At 40.1% G+C, this 13,333-nt stretch overlaps 1 protein-coding gene across 1 annotated transcript in view; it reads right to left on the bottom strand.

Annotated features, from left to right (window-relative positions):
* MYO5A (myosin VA) overlaps window positions 1-13,333 on the bottom strand; it is a 102,980-nt gene that overhangs the window by 80,557 nt on the left and 9,090 nt on the right. The window contains exons 2-3 of the mRNA XM_034065880.1: window positions 2,636-2,746; window positions 1,051-1,222 (exon numbers count right to left, since the gene is read on the bottom strand). Of these exons, the coding sequence (XP_033921771.1) occupies window positions 1,051-1,222; window positions 2,636-2,746 (283 nt within the window). The remainder of the gene's footprint in view (window positions 1-1,050; window positions 1,223-2,635; window positions 2,747-13,333) is intronic.

The raw sequence follows: 13,333 nt of genomic DNA, 5'->3' as shown, positions 1-13,333 counted from the left end.
GATTAGAGACGAAGTTAAATTGTATATTAAAAAAAGAAATCATGGGGCATGTTTTCTCCTGGCATTAACTGGACTAGAATGGATATGAAATGATAATTTCACTACAGGTACTGAAGAAATGTGTCTTTGCCTCAATCAGACAAGAACGAAATTTCCAATATCTAGTTTCTAGCAAGCACATCATCATCCTATGTTTTGTTTCACTCAAAATGTAAAACATCCACTAATGATTTAAACTGTTTCTTATGCACTGGCACAATGTCCAAATACAGATAAACTAGAGAAATATTTGAAAATTTACAAAGTTTATGTATATAGAAAGTTTATATGAAAAGTTAGCAATGTTTGGACTAAACACTGAGATTGAAAAGAAATACATGCACACAAAGTCCAGAACAATGAAATCTAAATTTTGAGCCTAAATTATCTCACAATGTTTCTTTAAATAGACCACTCAGCTGTAATTCTGCACTTATGATGAAATTATCATTAAAGTAACTTCCTCTCATTCTGACCATCTGAAAATAACACGTGCAATTACACCTTCAGGTAACCCCTTATGAGCTAAATGGTATTTTTAAAACCAAGATTGTTCCCAATTGTGACTGGACAAGCATTGGCTCATGCACTGTTGCAAATTCACTCCTATACTTGCAATGCCTGGAAAATATTAAAAGGAAAATAAACGGGTATTTTCTATACAGAGAGGGAGGAGCTCAGTGCAGAGGTAGGCAATCATAGCTGGGCAATAAACCCACTTAACAGTAAGGCTCGCCTTCTGCATCTGCACCATGTGAAGCCCTCCTCCAGCCTATACTTATTGAAGTAAGCTTATGGGGAACACTAAGGCTCTTCTCTGAACCTTAATACTGTCAAGTATACTTGAAGCACTTAACAACCACAACAAACATAGGGACTTTCATAAGAATAGCCCAACATGACCTGTCATTAACTTACTTTAACTTAAAGGCAGACATATAAAAAATCAACGCCCCTTTTCCCATCTAGGGCATTCTCTGTAAGATTATGGTATGAAAAGACTGTACTTGCCACAATAGGTATAGATTAGTTTAGAGTCTATGAATCGAACTTTGAGGTTGTGTAGAACAGCAGGTTCATGGAGATAACTGAGTGCTGTGAGGTCATTTTCACCAACAAGTATGTCAGGGTTTCGCAGGGGTGGGAGTTCCTTCGTCTTTGGATCTAGGCAATATTCTAAGTCCTGAAAATCAAATAAAACCACATGTTGAAAAAGCTGGTGTTTAGGTTTCCTCATTCAGTCCCTCCAGTCGTTCTTCCCAGCAAAAGACGCCCCCCAAAAATGCAGCAATATTTAAACTATCTGGTGATTTCCTTTTGCAGCTTTTTCTCCAAAATGTTAAGATTTTCCGAAAGGGTATTCAACTTACATATACCAGGCAACCATAAAGAGACATCATCTTTTTAGACTGTTACTTAAGAAAACCCCTTACTTTTGCTGCCTATTTTTATTAAATAAAACAAAATACGTTATATCAAATATCTAACCAGTTTTTCCAAATTATCTTCCTCTTGAGGAACACAGGAAGTGGATTCCCATCAGCTAGCTTCATACATTAATACAACATGAGAATATGGGAGAATATAATGAGGAATGCATAAACTGGATAAAATGCTACTTACAATTTTTGCAGATGAAAATCAATCTCTAACATAGATGGTTTATTTGCACCTGTCTCTAGATCTAAAAATCACTTTATTTACTTGCTATTTCCTTGTCCCCACATAATGTGACTTAACTGGCAAACACCCCCATTCTACTACATGTAAGTGTGAAGCATCACCACACAGCCTGGAATACATGGAGAGAAAATTAATCTCATCAGATTAAAAAGGCTGTACTCATATCATCATATCAGAAATTTGAGTCAAAGACTGAAATTCATTCAAGTAAGATATTTTATTTAGAAGCTGTTCTATATATATGTAGTCTGCTCTTTTTACTTTATTGCCATGTAGGCCTCTACATGAAAGCAAGATCTAAGCTGCCCACTCAAAAAAGAAAGTAAAAATAAGTATTTCATCCCCTGCATTAGATCTACATTTTCCATTAGAGGATCTGAGGAATCACCATCATTAAAACTAAATAATCATTTAAGTACCATGAAAAAAACAAACAGGCCTTTACTAGAAGATTTTCTCAGACTCATCACCATTTCTGTCCACTGTATACAGCATCATTTTTGTCATGTCCTTAATCTTTTCCCTTTTTTATCTTTATTAATCTTCTGCTCAACTTACAAGACACAGTTCTTTCTCTGCAACACTGTTCTCCTAGCAACACTGTTCTCGCTGGAATATTGAACCAGGGTTATAGGTTAAACAGCGCAAGCAGAAAAAGGTGATGCAACTGAACATAACAGGCAGTTGGATAAAAGCAACCATTTTTCAGTTTTATCTTAAAAATCAGGCAAAATTAATTTTTCTAATTAAACAGTATAATTTATCACACAAAAAAATACCACTGGAAGTCAATGGCTAAGTATAATTGCACATACATAAATAGAGATATATTCTGACATAATGCAGCTTCCTGCATTAGATGTATCAGTCTCCAGTCAAGAACAAAATCACCTTAAGAACACTGCAGACCTACCTTGCCTTCTTCAAGTCGAAGCTGGAGGACTTTATCTCCAGGCTTATAGTCTTTGAGAAGTTCTGCTGACTTCCAGACCTCCTCTGGATCAGGGATCCAAACCCTGGCATACTGCAATACAGTAACAACAGCAAAAGATCATTGACTGCTTGTGGTAATATAATTAAATCATCAACATACATGACACCAAAGCCATGGTTTGTTTTTTTTTTCACATGGATGTTTAATAGCCAACCCTTGCATCTGAACAACTGAGGTAAGTTGTTCTATTGATAAAAGGCTATACAAGCTTTATTTTATTCCCCACCAGAAAAAGACATTTCCCACGCAGAATAATGTTACAAGATATACATTCAGTGTTGAAAAACTACAAAGAAAAAAAGATACCTGTAATTTTAGAGATCAAATACTTGGCTATAAAAAAAATTAGAATAACTGTTCTGCATAGGTTCTAAATGCATTTGCAGCATAACATTATATAGCTCTTTCTCCCTTTTTTTCTCCACCCCAAGAGAACACTTGGCACATCTGTGTTAATTCAGGCAAAGCTACCCGATCTCAAGTATTAAAAGCTCTTTCCTTTGTAGTTGTAAATAGGGCAAGTTTAAAACAGATTATCTCCACAATGCCAATAGAAAAAAAAAACTGAAAAGATTTGGTTAAAAAGACCTCCAAATAACAGGAAAAAAAACTCTCAACAAACCAGCATTACAGTTAATGCCTATTTTCACCAAACTTTATTCATAAAATTAACCCAGAACATATGCCCTGTTTTCAAAACCAGAAATTACTTTTAACAGGGTAAAGACATAATGGTCATGTCATATTCCAGAATCAATTAAAGGCATATGGAAACCACCTAGTTACTTATACAGTTGCATACCCATGCAAATAAGTACATAAGAAAGAAGCTCTTGAGTAATACAAGGAAAAGGCTATGACATTTTTAATATGTTAAAGTTTCTGAACTGATGCTCTTGAAATGCTTTGAGAGAACTGAGATCATCTCACACCCATCACCTTTGCAAACAAAACAGCTTTTTGGCTTTAGAGGTGCAGCCATGTTGCAAAACACTCTCAATCCACTAAATTATTTCAAAATAAGTGTTAAGTATTTGACAAACACTTGATGGCAGAGAAAAATGCATGTGCTCATACAGCTTCATCATCTAATCTTACACAACTTATCTTTGTATAGCATCTCCTGCCGCAAAGAATGCTGAAGCGCTCTTTTCCCCCCTCTCATTAACCCAGTTTTCCCTCTACTCAAAATGGTAAACTTCTTGGTTTTACTCAGGATCCTTTGAAAGACCAAACTTTACATTGCCACCTTCCTGCAACACAGGAAATGATAAAGTGTGTTCAGCAAACGCAACGGGTTGATGAGCAAGACTGGCGGAGCCTCAGCCCCTGGTCTAGGAGAGGGATACCCACCCTGCCTGGATGGAGGCTGCCAAGAAGGTGCAGCCTTCAAACCTGACAAAGCAATCTGCTTCACATACCCAGGATGTTTCTCCAGAGCAGAGCACGTGAGTAATTTACAGCAGCCTAAATCAATGGCTTTTACCCTTAACACTCTGCAGCCTTTAAAGCGCTGCTGCTGCCTTTGTCTAGAAAGCTCCTAACTCCTCAAAAGGCATGCCATGGATGTAAACCAATCCTTTCCACTGAGAAAAAGGAGAAAAGTAATGAAATAAAGAATTAAAAATTGGTTTCAAAAGCACTTTCATTGTTCCCATTACAGAGTACGCTCCCGCACCTCATCTCTCTTCATCTTTGCTGGATGTTTATACCAGACCTAAGAATCTAATTTATACAAAGAGAAGAAATTGTTCTTTGTAGTGAATGTGGCTGTGTTGGGGTTTTTTCCCCCATCAACCTTTATTATTTTCATATGTATTTGCTATTGTTTCTGGTACAAAAGTACAGTATTACTTTATTATTTACACACCATCATCCCTCTCCCCAGAAGATAAGAATATTGATGAATTCCCTGAAAAATTAAAGATCCCAAAACAATTCTTTGGTATTTGCTCTTGCCATTGACAGAGAACAATGGACATAATAACAGCAATGGAGGCCAACAGAAAGGCAGTGGAGCAGCTGGGAAATTAGCAGTGGAAGCCATGACTTGGGCACTTGGATCATGTGTTTGTTTTCAGCCCTGCTGTATCCAAACCTCACAGACTTAAAAGCCTTGTTCAGGTTAAAATGAAGGTGTGTGGTAACACATGTTGGTGCCAATGCAAATACAAACCCACATAAACTACAGCATAATTCCAAATTAACCAGGACATGACCATAGAGGTGCAGCATTAAAGCCACGTATTGTGCGCAGGAGCAATGTGTTCTTTCCTTTACACTTGTTTTTTAAACAAAGGATTCCCCATAAAACTTCAAACTTACCCCAGTGTATTTGTTCACAGAACTCTTTTACCTGGAAAAAAAAAATCAAAACCCTACCATAAAGTGGGGAAGTTTTTCAGTTTAAAGCAAACATGCTGCAGTGTCAGGCTGAAGACTGAATGTCTACCACACTTTGTTGAGGTTTTCCCCCACCCCAGCTGTAGCAGCAGCTCCCCATCCTCAACATTTCTGCAGATGTTATTTCCTGCTCATCACAGGAATTAAGAGAAAGCAAAGTAAATGTAATCTGAAAGAGGAAAGCATTTAAATACTGTCTGACAAAACAGGTTAGCAGGCTAGTTTCCTCTAGGCTACACAAAGAAAAGTTTCCTGATGTAAAAAAGGCAGCAGCAGTCTTCTAAGACAAAAATACTGTTAACTTCAGGCAGCAAATGCTGCAGAGCAGTTTCTAACTGCATGATCTATGCCAGCATGAAATAGGCACCTTTAATTTATTCAGCTGAAACTGTACATTTCCTCCTGTCTAGAGAAGGGAAAGGGAAAGAAGAAAACAGATCACCATAGAAACTGGGTTCTAACCCAGTTTACTACAGACAGCTGAACCTTCCACATGACATAACCCCACAGATACTGAAGTCATCCTATGAGCACTAAGCTGTAGCTTTTCATTGCCTACCCTTAAATCCCTGCCAAAGAAAACACCTGGTAAAATGAAGAGGTGGGAGGAGAGAAAGATGCTCCTTCTTATAAGAACTGAATCATTTCACAACATTCTCACCTCCTTAATTTAGCAGAATGATTTGTAACATAAGATTTTCAGTCTTTTATATAATCAGCTGGTGTTAAAATCCCATTGCTGGCTATCCTTCAATAGGATCCAAGCCTACAGCAGAAACTAAAGCACCACCACTGGTGCAAAAAGAACCGAGGGCCTGTCTCCTGGGAATTATCTTACTATGGTCCATTCATCCCTCTTTATATACTAGTATATAAAATCAAGTCTATGACAACATTAATACTAAAATATGATAAACTTGTAGAGACACTGATTTACAAATCAGCCCTCTAAAAAGGGAAGGAAATTCTAGCCTAAAAATGGCAAACTCTAAAATTATAGCACTGAAATGACAATAAAAATTGCAGCAAGAATCAAATGAACCTCAGTGAAATTGCACATGATTCTGATCAATGAATGCTTTACTCTGTAATAGTTTGATGCAAATTTGAACCACCAGCATAAAACTGCTGACAGGGGATGTAACAGTATGATTTATTCAAGGAAAGGCACTGAATGATATTTTGCATTAGAATGAAAATGTAAGGCACATAGAGGAAATATGCCTGGATTCAGAAGGAAAACTAATAATTAAATTAATATTGACCAGACTATTTCAAACCCAGTTTCTTGCCTAAACGCTCTTCCAGCCTCAGCAGGCTAACACAAAAAACCCCCACCACCTCCAAAATCACACAAAGTATGGAATACCTATTCAACGAAAGTCAGGTAGGGCTGCTGAAAGGCAATGGCTTAGTGTTATCTACACTATTAGTGACTCTTTAAAAGAGTTCACAGCAGAAACAGAGGGAGAAGCTTCCATTTTTTACTGGTGGGTCAGAAAGCGGGCTGTATTACTACGGGTTTATATAATGAGAAAATATAATCGGAAATTGCAATATTCTGTCATACCTCATGATTTCTTGCCTCAGATCACATGAAGAAATCAGCAGACTATAAGAATTATCTACCAAATAAGCTCATATGACTCACAAAGCCTCTCTTCTGAGATATTAACCTCTTGAAGTACTAATTGACATTGCTGACAAAACAGATTTAGCAATGCAGGCGGCTGAGCTTTTGCTCCAGCAGTCAAAGAGTTTTCTACTTCCCTGGCACAATCACAAACACTGCAGAAGCAGATACAGCTATCTTACCAGCTTGGCAGCTCTTCTGATAAGAGCTGAAACAGTTTATGAAATTATCTACATCCTAAAAACAAAATTTCAACTCAAAAAGAGCAGTCCCCAGTTTCTCAGCAAGCTCTACCCATCCAAGTGAACCTGTATGAGAATTCACTTTAGCCAAGCTCAGCTATGTATTTACAGAGAGCATCAAAACCCAGTGTCTTTCAGGTGTTAACCATGAGAACTTTATAACAGGCTCTGCCCCTCTCTCTCTAGAATGACCTCAGGTTTGAGTAGAAATAAGCCAGCTGGGTGATGTCTGCATCAAAGAGATACCATCAGTTCTGGCAGCAGTAGCTGGAAGAGGTGGTGGAACAGCGACAGCTGATGAAAGTCAAAGCCAAACTGGACCGAAATCATTCATTGTTGAACCTGTTGGTAACTGAACACGGCCACCTGGAGAGAGCAGGCTGCATTATTAGGCTGGAAAAAGAGATGACTGTGCTAGCAAGGCACAATATCAAAACAGAGCACAAACTTGTAAATGCTCTCCCTGAAGAAGTGTTGAACTGATCTGTGCAAAATGCGAACTCATTAGAAAAGGATTTCTGAGCTGTGTGATTTCCTCAGATGGGATTGCTCTGAAAATATAATTTGATGCTATTACAATAATTTCCTTTCAGCTTTTATCTTCTTCCCTATACTTGTTCACAGCACCAGCACCGTGGATAATAGTACTGAGGTGAGGAACACTTGAAACAGAAAAGTCTAGCTTTCATATTAACCCCTGTCCTGGGTTCAGCAGTAGCAGTCATTTTTCTCCTTCTTGGTAGCTGATGCAGTGCTGTGTTTTGACTTTCAGGCTGGGAACGGTTGCTGATAGTGAGCATGTTTTGAGTTACTGCTCAAATGTTTGGTTTGTCCAAGGCCTTTTCTGAGCTCATGCTCTGCCAGGGAGGAGGGGAGGCTGGGAGGATGTAGAGACAGGACACCTGACCCAGGCTAGCCAATGAGGTATTCCGTACCATAGCACGTCATACCCTGGATGTGACCAGGAGAGACCTGGAAGGGCTGGAGCTCTGGGGGGGATGGAGGAGGTATCGGTCGGTGCTCGGTCGGGGTGAGTTATGGGTCGGTGGCTGGTGAGGTGTTGTATTCTCTTCACTTGTTATTTGCTTTATCATTATTATTTGTAGTAGTAGTAGCAGTAGTGATTTGTGTTATACCTGAGCTATTGAACTGTGCTTATCTCAACCCGTGGGGGCTACATTCTTTGGATTCCCCTTCGTAACTCTCCGGGAGCTGGGGGAGCGAGGTGGGGAGTGAGTTGATGAGCTGTGCAGTTTGGTTTTAAACCACAACAACCCCATAAGCAGATGCATGGCCAGGTGAGTAACAGGTCAAACACAAGTCTTAACTTGACCAACCTGGATCCCCTACAAAGAGAACCTGATCATTCACACACAAGATGAGAGGAGGTCTTCCACTGCTGAAGACACTAAAATGTCTGCTATCTGCCCTGTGATACACAGGCAGTTCCAAGGAAGGACTGCATTTATACCAACAAACTGCTGCTGAGGCTGCACTCTGAAAAGAAAGACTTCACCCTCTTTTCATAAAAATGCCAAGTAACCAGGCAGGATTGGACATAAGTGCATTTCCAAGGCAAGCAGGCTGCTGCGGAACCCATCTCAATTCTTCTTATGGCCTGAAGGAAATGGCATCATTAACTTTCCAAAAGAATCAAACCAAAAATTATCAGTTTTCTTAAAGGCAGCACCATTTTTGGGGCACGGAGCATATTTTCTCTCTTGTTGCCCAGCAACAGCCATTTATATACCTCATACCTCTTGTACAGTTTAAGGCCTGGCATTTAGAAAGTGTTAATCTAAAGAGACATTTCCATCATGATATATAGTGGGGAAAATACATGTGACAATTTCTATTAATATTTTATCTGAAAAATAACCTCACTCGGCTCATTTACCCAATAGGAAGATCAAAAGCCCTGTGTTGGTCTGACCTGTGGGAATTCCCCAACCAGCCACTTGCAGAGCTCCCAAACAGCATCCAAGAGACAGTGGTGACTCTGAGCTTCACCCCAAGACATCACCACCATGAGCCTGCATGCTTCTGAGGTTGAGTTTGCAGATGTAAGTCAAAGTGCCTTGCCTTCTTTCTCTTAAGCATTTCTAGAAGGAATTCTTTGCATTTAGGGCCTGGTGCCTTGTAAAATAGAAACAACTTGCACGCTGTTCGCCATACACACCTTGATTGTACAAGGTACAACTAGAAACTGTCGGCAGACCACAAACAATCACTGCAGCAAGATTTACACCTTCAGCCACTGGGAAAACATCTGTTGACTTACACTTACCTGAAACTTCACCTTGCTTCAAGCAACACAAGAAAAGCTAAATCGCCAACACAGATATGTACACGTGCTGCTACAGGCAACCCTGGTCAGCAAACACAAATGTAGACTTTTTAAAATTTCTGGAACAATTACAATTTTAGCAGCCTTTCCACTGCAATTCAGAGGAAATTATCACCCTGCAAATCTATGCACTGGGTCTGACATCAAGGCCAGAAAACTCAGTGTTTTACCTTACACTATCCAATCTATCAAAGAACAGTTATATTCCCATGTTGTAGTTGATACAATTTTTGTAAGGCACATTTTTTAAGGAGTTAAGATACATGAACTGTTTAAAAGTTGTGAATTATTTTCATCTTTAAAAACATAACTTTCTACATTCTATGTGGACTGCACTTGCCCTCTTCATAATGTCATACTGAGGGAGACAGCTCTGGTTTACACTCAGTCATTATTAACCCAGATGATACTTCACTACAAGCTGCTTCACGCAGGAACAGCATTTGTCAGCTCCTGTTGTGTCTCACAGACCCTCTCTCACAGGCTCTTCTCCACCTTCAGCTGTGGTTACCACCTTGTACGCTGTGATCATCGCTCATCTTGTGATGATGCCAGCAGCATCCACCATTGAAAGCCACTGGACAGCGATGGGACATCACACGCAGGGCTGCTGGGTACATCATGAAGTTGCCCACATGATGCTTCTGACAGGGCTTAATGAAGGCTGCACTATCAATTACTGAAAAGTAAATCATGTTTCACAAAGCACCACACAAAGACTGGGGCAGATGCTGGCCTGGACAAAAGTGTTAAACAGGAAGTGCAGCTACATGCTTCCCTACACCCCCACCACTACCTAGAGCTTATATAGGACAACAAGAAGTGATAATGCCCTGCACCACTGCCCCTGCAGCTCCCCACCTGCCCCGTCTGACTGCGGGGCTCCTCACACACCACCAGTGATCAGCAAACCTGCAGTGTAATTACCCACATTAAAACAATGGTGAAACACCAGTACTTCGTCCTTACTTGCTGCAGTATGCCATTCCCATTCAGTGCAGCACACTGATGAAAAACTGCTCATTTAAAGAAAATCAGGCTTAAAAATGGATATTCAAAGCAAAACCTCAATGCTTAAGAAAATATTTTCAACTGTTTCAATACTGTGTTTGAAATGAAACAGTTTTGATTTCTAGACCTGTCAAAGGAACAAACATGACTCTGAAAGGTATTCAGGAAGATGGTAATTACAGCTACATCAAACCCAGAAATGTTTTGGTCACTACTTGAGACAAACCAGCTGAATAACCACAATAAGGTCAGGGAAAACATCAAGAAGAAGCATGACATCTATCCCAGACTGAGTGACAGGGAAATATTCTTACAGAAAACTTCATTTGGGGTCATGTCAACACAGAGAGGCAAACACTGCAATGCATTTTGAGCCATAACACCACAATGGAGGCCAGCATTAAATTATATGCTAGTGATTTCAAAAAGAATTATAAGCCTGCCTTAAAACCTCTAATTCATGCAACCTGAAAAACACGTTACAACAGTTGTAGAAGACTGGCCACAAGAAACTTAAGGGCCAATGAAACAACTCCAGCCATTCCCTGAATATGAAAACAATGAGGCATATTGAAAAAAGAATATTAGGGAAAGGTTGCATGGTTTCATGTGTGCCTACAGTGAATGTTGTGGGTATATTACAAAAATACTCCAATTTAAGAACTTTGTAAAAGCCAATACTTAACGAATACACAAAACCCTCCATTCACCGTATCATGATTAACATCATGGGTGCCTGAATTCAAGATCCAAGAAAACAAATACCATGAGGGCAAATGAAAAGAGTGGTTTTAACACTAGGATGATGCAAGTCGTAACACAGACTGCACAGCATCACTACCTACATGCTGAAATATATATTATTTCCAGGCCACTGGTACAAAATTCAGTCCGGACCCTCATGTTTCCACTTGCTGATGTCACACAATGAAATGTTCTTGAGTGGATTTAAGATCTTACAAATCACCGCAGTTTCCAGAAACCTCACCCACAGAATCCAGGAGAACTAGTTCGTTTCTCACAACACGCAGCACAGCCCAAGTTTTGCTCGAGGACAGAAGGGGCTCACAGCACTGGCTGCAGCTGGTTCTTCATCCTGGGCTCCCACACGCAGAGAGAGGAAGCACTGCCTTTTGTCCTGGTGTCCCTGCTTCAGCGCGGAGCCATCTGCCTCACTGCCATGAGACTATTTGGTGTATCTGGCACTCGCTTAGGCAGGAAGGGGAAATAAAGGGCTGTATTGATCGGGCAGATGCACTGCGCCGTGCCCTGCTGCAGCACTGGGGTTTGAAAAAAGAAGTTATTGAGGAAAAAGTCGTGGAGCCAAAACTATCCCCTGGCTCACAGAGGTGAAATAAAGCTAATTTTTCTGGTATCTGTAAAGCATCTGGTGTATGGAACATTGATGACTTAACTGTGAAAGCTTAATTCAAAAGTTAAGAATGAAAGGACTGGTATTTGGCATAAAATTTGATAGTAGATAAGAATGTACTTTCGCGAGTACCTCTCTGCGAAGTTGAGCTCCAGTCCAAACAGCATTCTTTAGTTTTTACTTAATCCTAACCCTCGCTCTCCCCCAAAAACCTAGTCACACTGAAAGTAAAACACCTGCTTGAGGTTCTGTCATTAAAACAGCTTTTTCTGACTGAGCTTAACTTATGCAGGGAAAACTAATTTTACTCAGCTAACCCAGAACGTAACTCTGTCGTTATGGTCAAGCCCACACCACAGACACCTTTCTGCCATGTTATAACAATGACCTGACATGAGTGAAGCACATCTAATGAGGTTATATCAGAAAAACCTGCTATGAGCGAGCCTGCAAGCTCCCACTTCAAACCAGCGAGCAGTTAAACCTCCCACAGAGCCTCCACAAGAGGCAGGGGAAGCTGTGAAAGCAGAACTAGGGTTAAGGCCAGTGCCGCTCCCAGGAACTCCCCCAGGAGAGCAGCTGCACTTCTTCCCCTGCAACCCTCAGCCCTGCACCCAAAGGGATGTAAATGCATGCACAGGAGTCAAACTAGGACTGCAAGCACCAGCACCACCAGCTCCAGAGTGCTGCCTGGTCCAGCCCATTTCCTCACTGCAATTCTAACCTCAATTAACATGAGAAATTACAGAAAACACCTCTGTCTTGGAGGAGAAATAAATGCCTTTCACAATAGCTGGAAATCGTATTCCACATTCAGCCCTAGAGAAACTATCCCACTTCTATTCTGTACAAGAAGAGATCTCTATTTGATTGTTTGCAACATCCTTATATTGCCTTTGTATTTCCAGTATGTAAGACTGTCACAAGGAAAAGAGCACTCTGACATCAAATTCTAACATGTTCTGCAAATGCTTCTCCTCATATAAGATTTCTCTAAGGGAGACTATGTCCTAAACAGTGACACTATTGTCTGGCATGTCTGAAAAAGTCTTCCTTGTGTATTCCAGATCATAAGTCAAAACTCTACTTACTTTAAACCTTAATAAACCGTTGTACTAATAAACTATAATATGCTTGGCTGTACACCCTTCACCTATGGTAAACCCAAGAAAAAACAAACATTTCACTTACTTTCACATACATACAGTCTAAACCATCTATTTCCATCCCGTATCTCTTGTAACACAGATTTTCAGCACTTTCAGAGGCAGTTGGTGTTTCGTTTCCAGGAAAAATGGGCTCAATCTCCATGGAAAATACTTCCATATTTCTTACATTGGTGTACACTAACTCATAAGGCAACTTGGGAATCTGTCTGGCTTCCTCAGCAAAACAACTGAGGTCATCTGCTTTAGATATACTTATGAATAACCCATGGAGTCTGCAGAGAGTAACGTGTGACAAGCCATGTTGGGGCAATGAATTCCTGCATTGTTAGACCAACTCATAGTATTTTTACACTCTTGTGCTACAAAGAGCAAGAGCATCTTCCTGTAAGTCACAAAGTAACGGCAAAACTCTTGTCTTGTGATAATCAAATGGAACAACT

This window comes from Melopsittacus undulatus, chromosome 9 (assembly GCF_012275295.1).
Source record: "Melopsittacus undulatus isolate bMelUnd1 chromosome 9, bMelUnd1.mat.Z, whole genome shotgun sequence".
Taxonomy (NCBI): Eukaryota; Metazoa; Chordata; class Aves; order Psittaciformes; family Psittaculidae; genus Melopsittacus; species Melopsittacus undulatus.
This window is presented reverse-complemented; position numbering and strand designations above follow the sequence as displayed.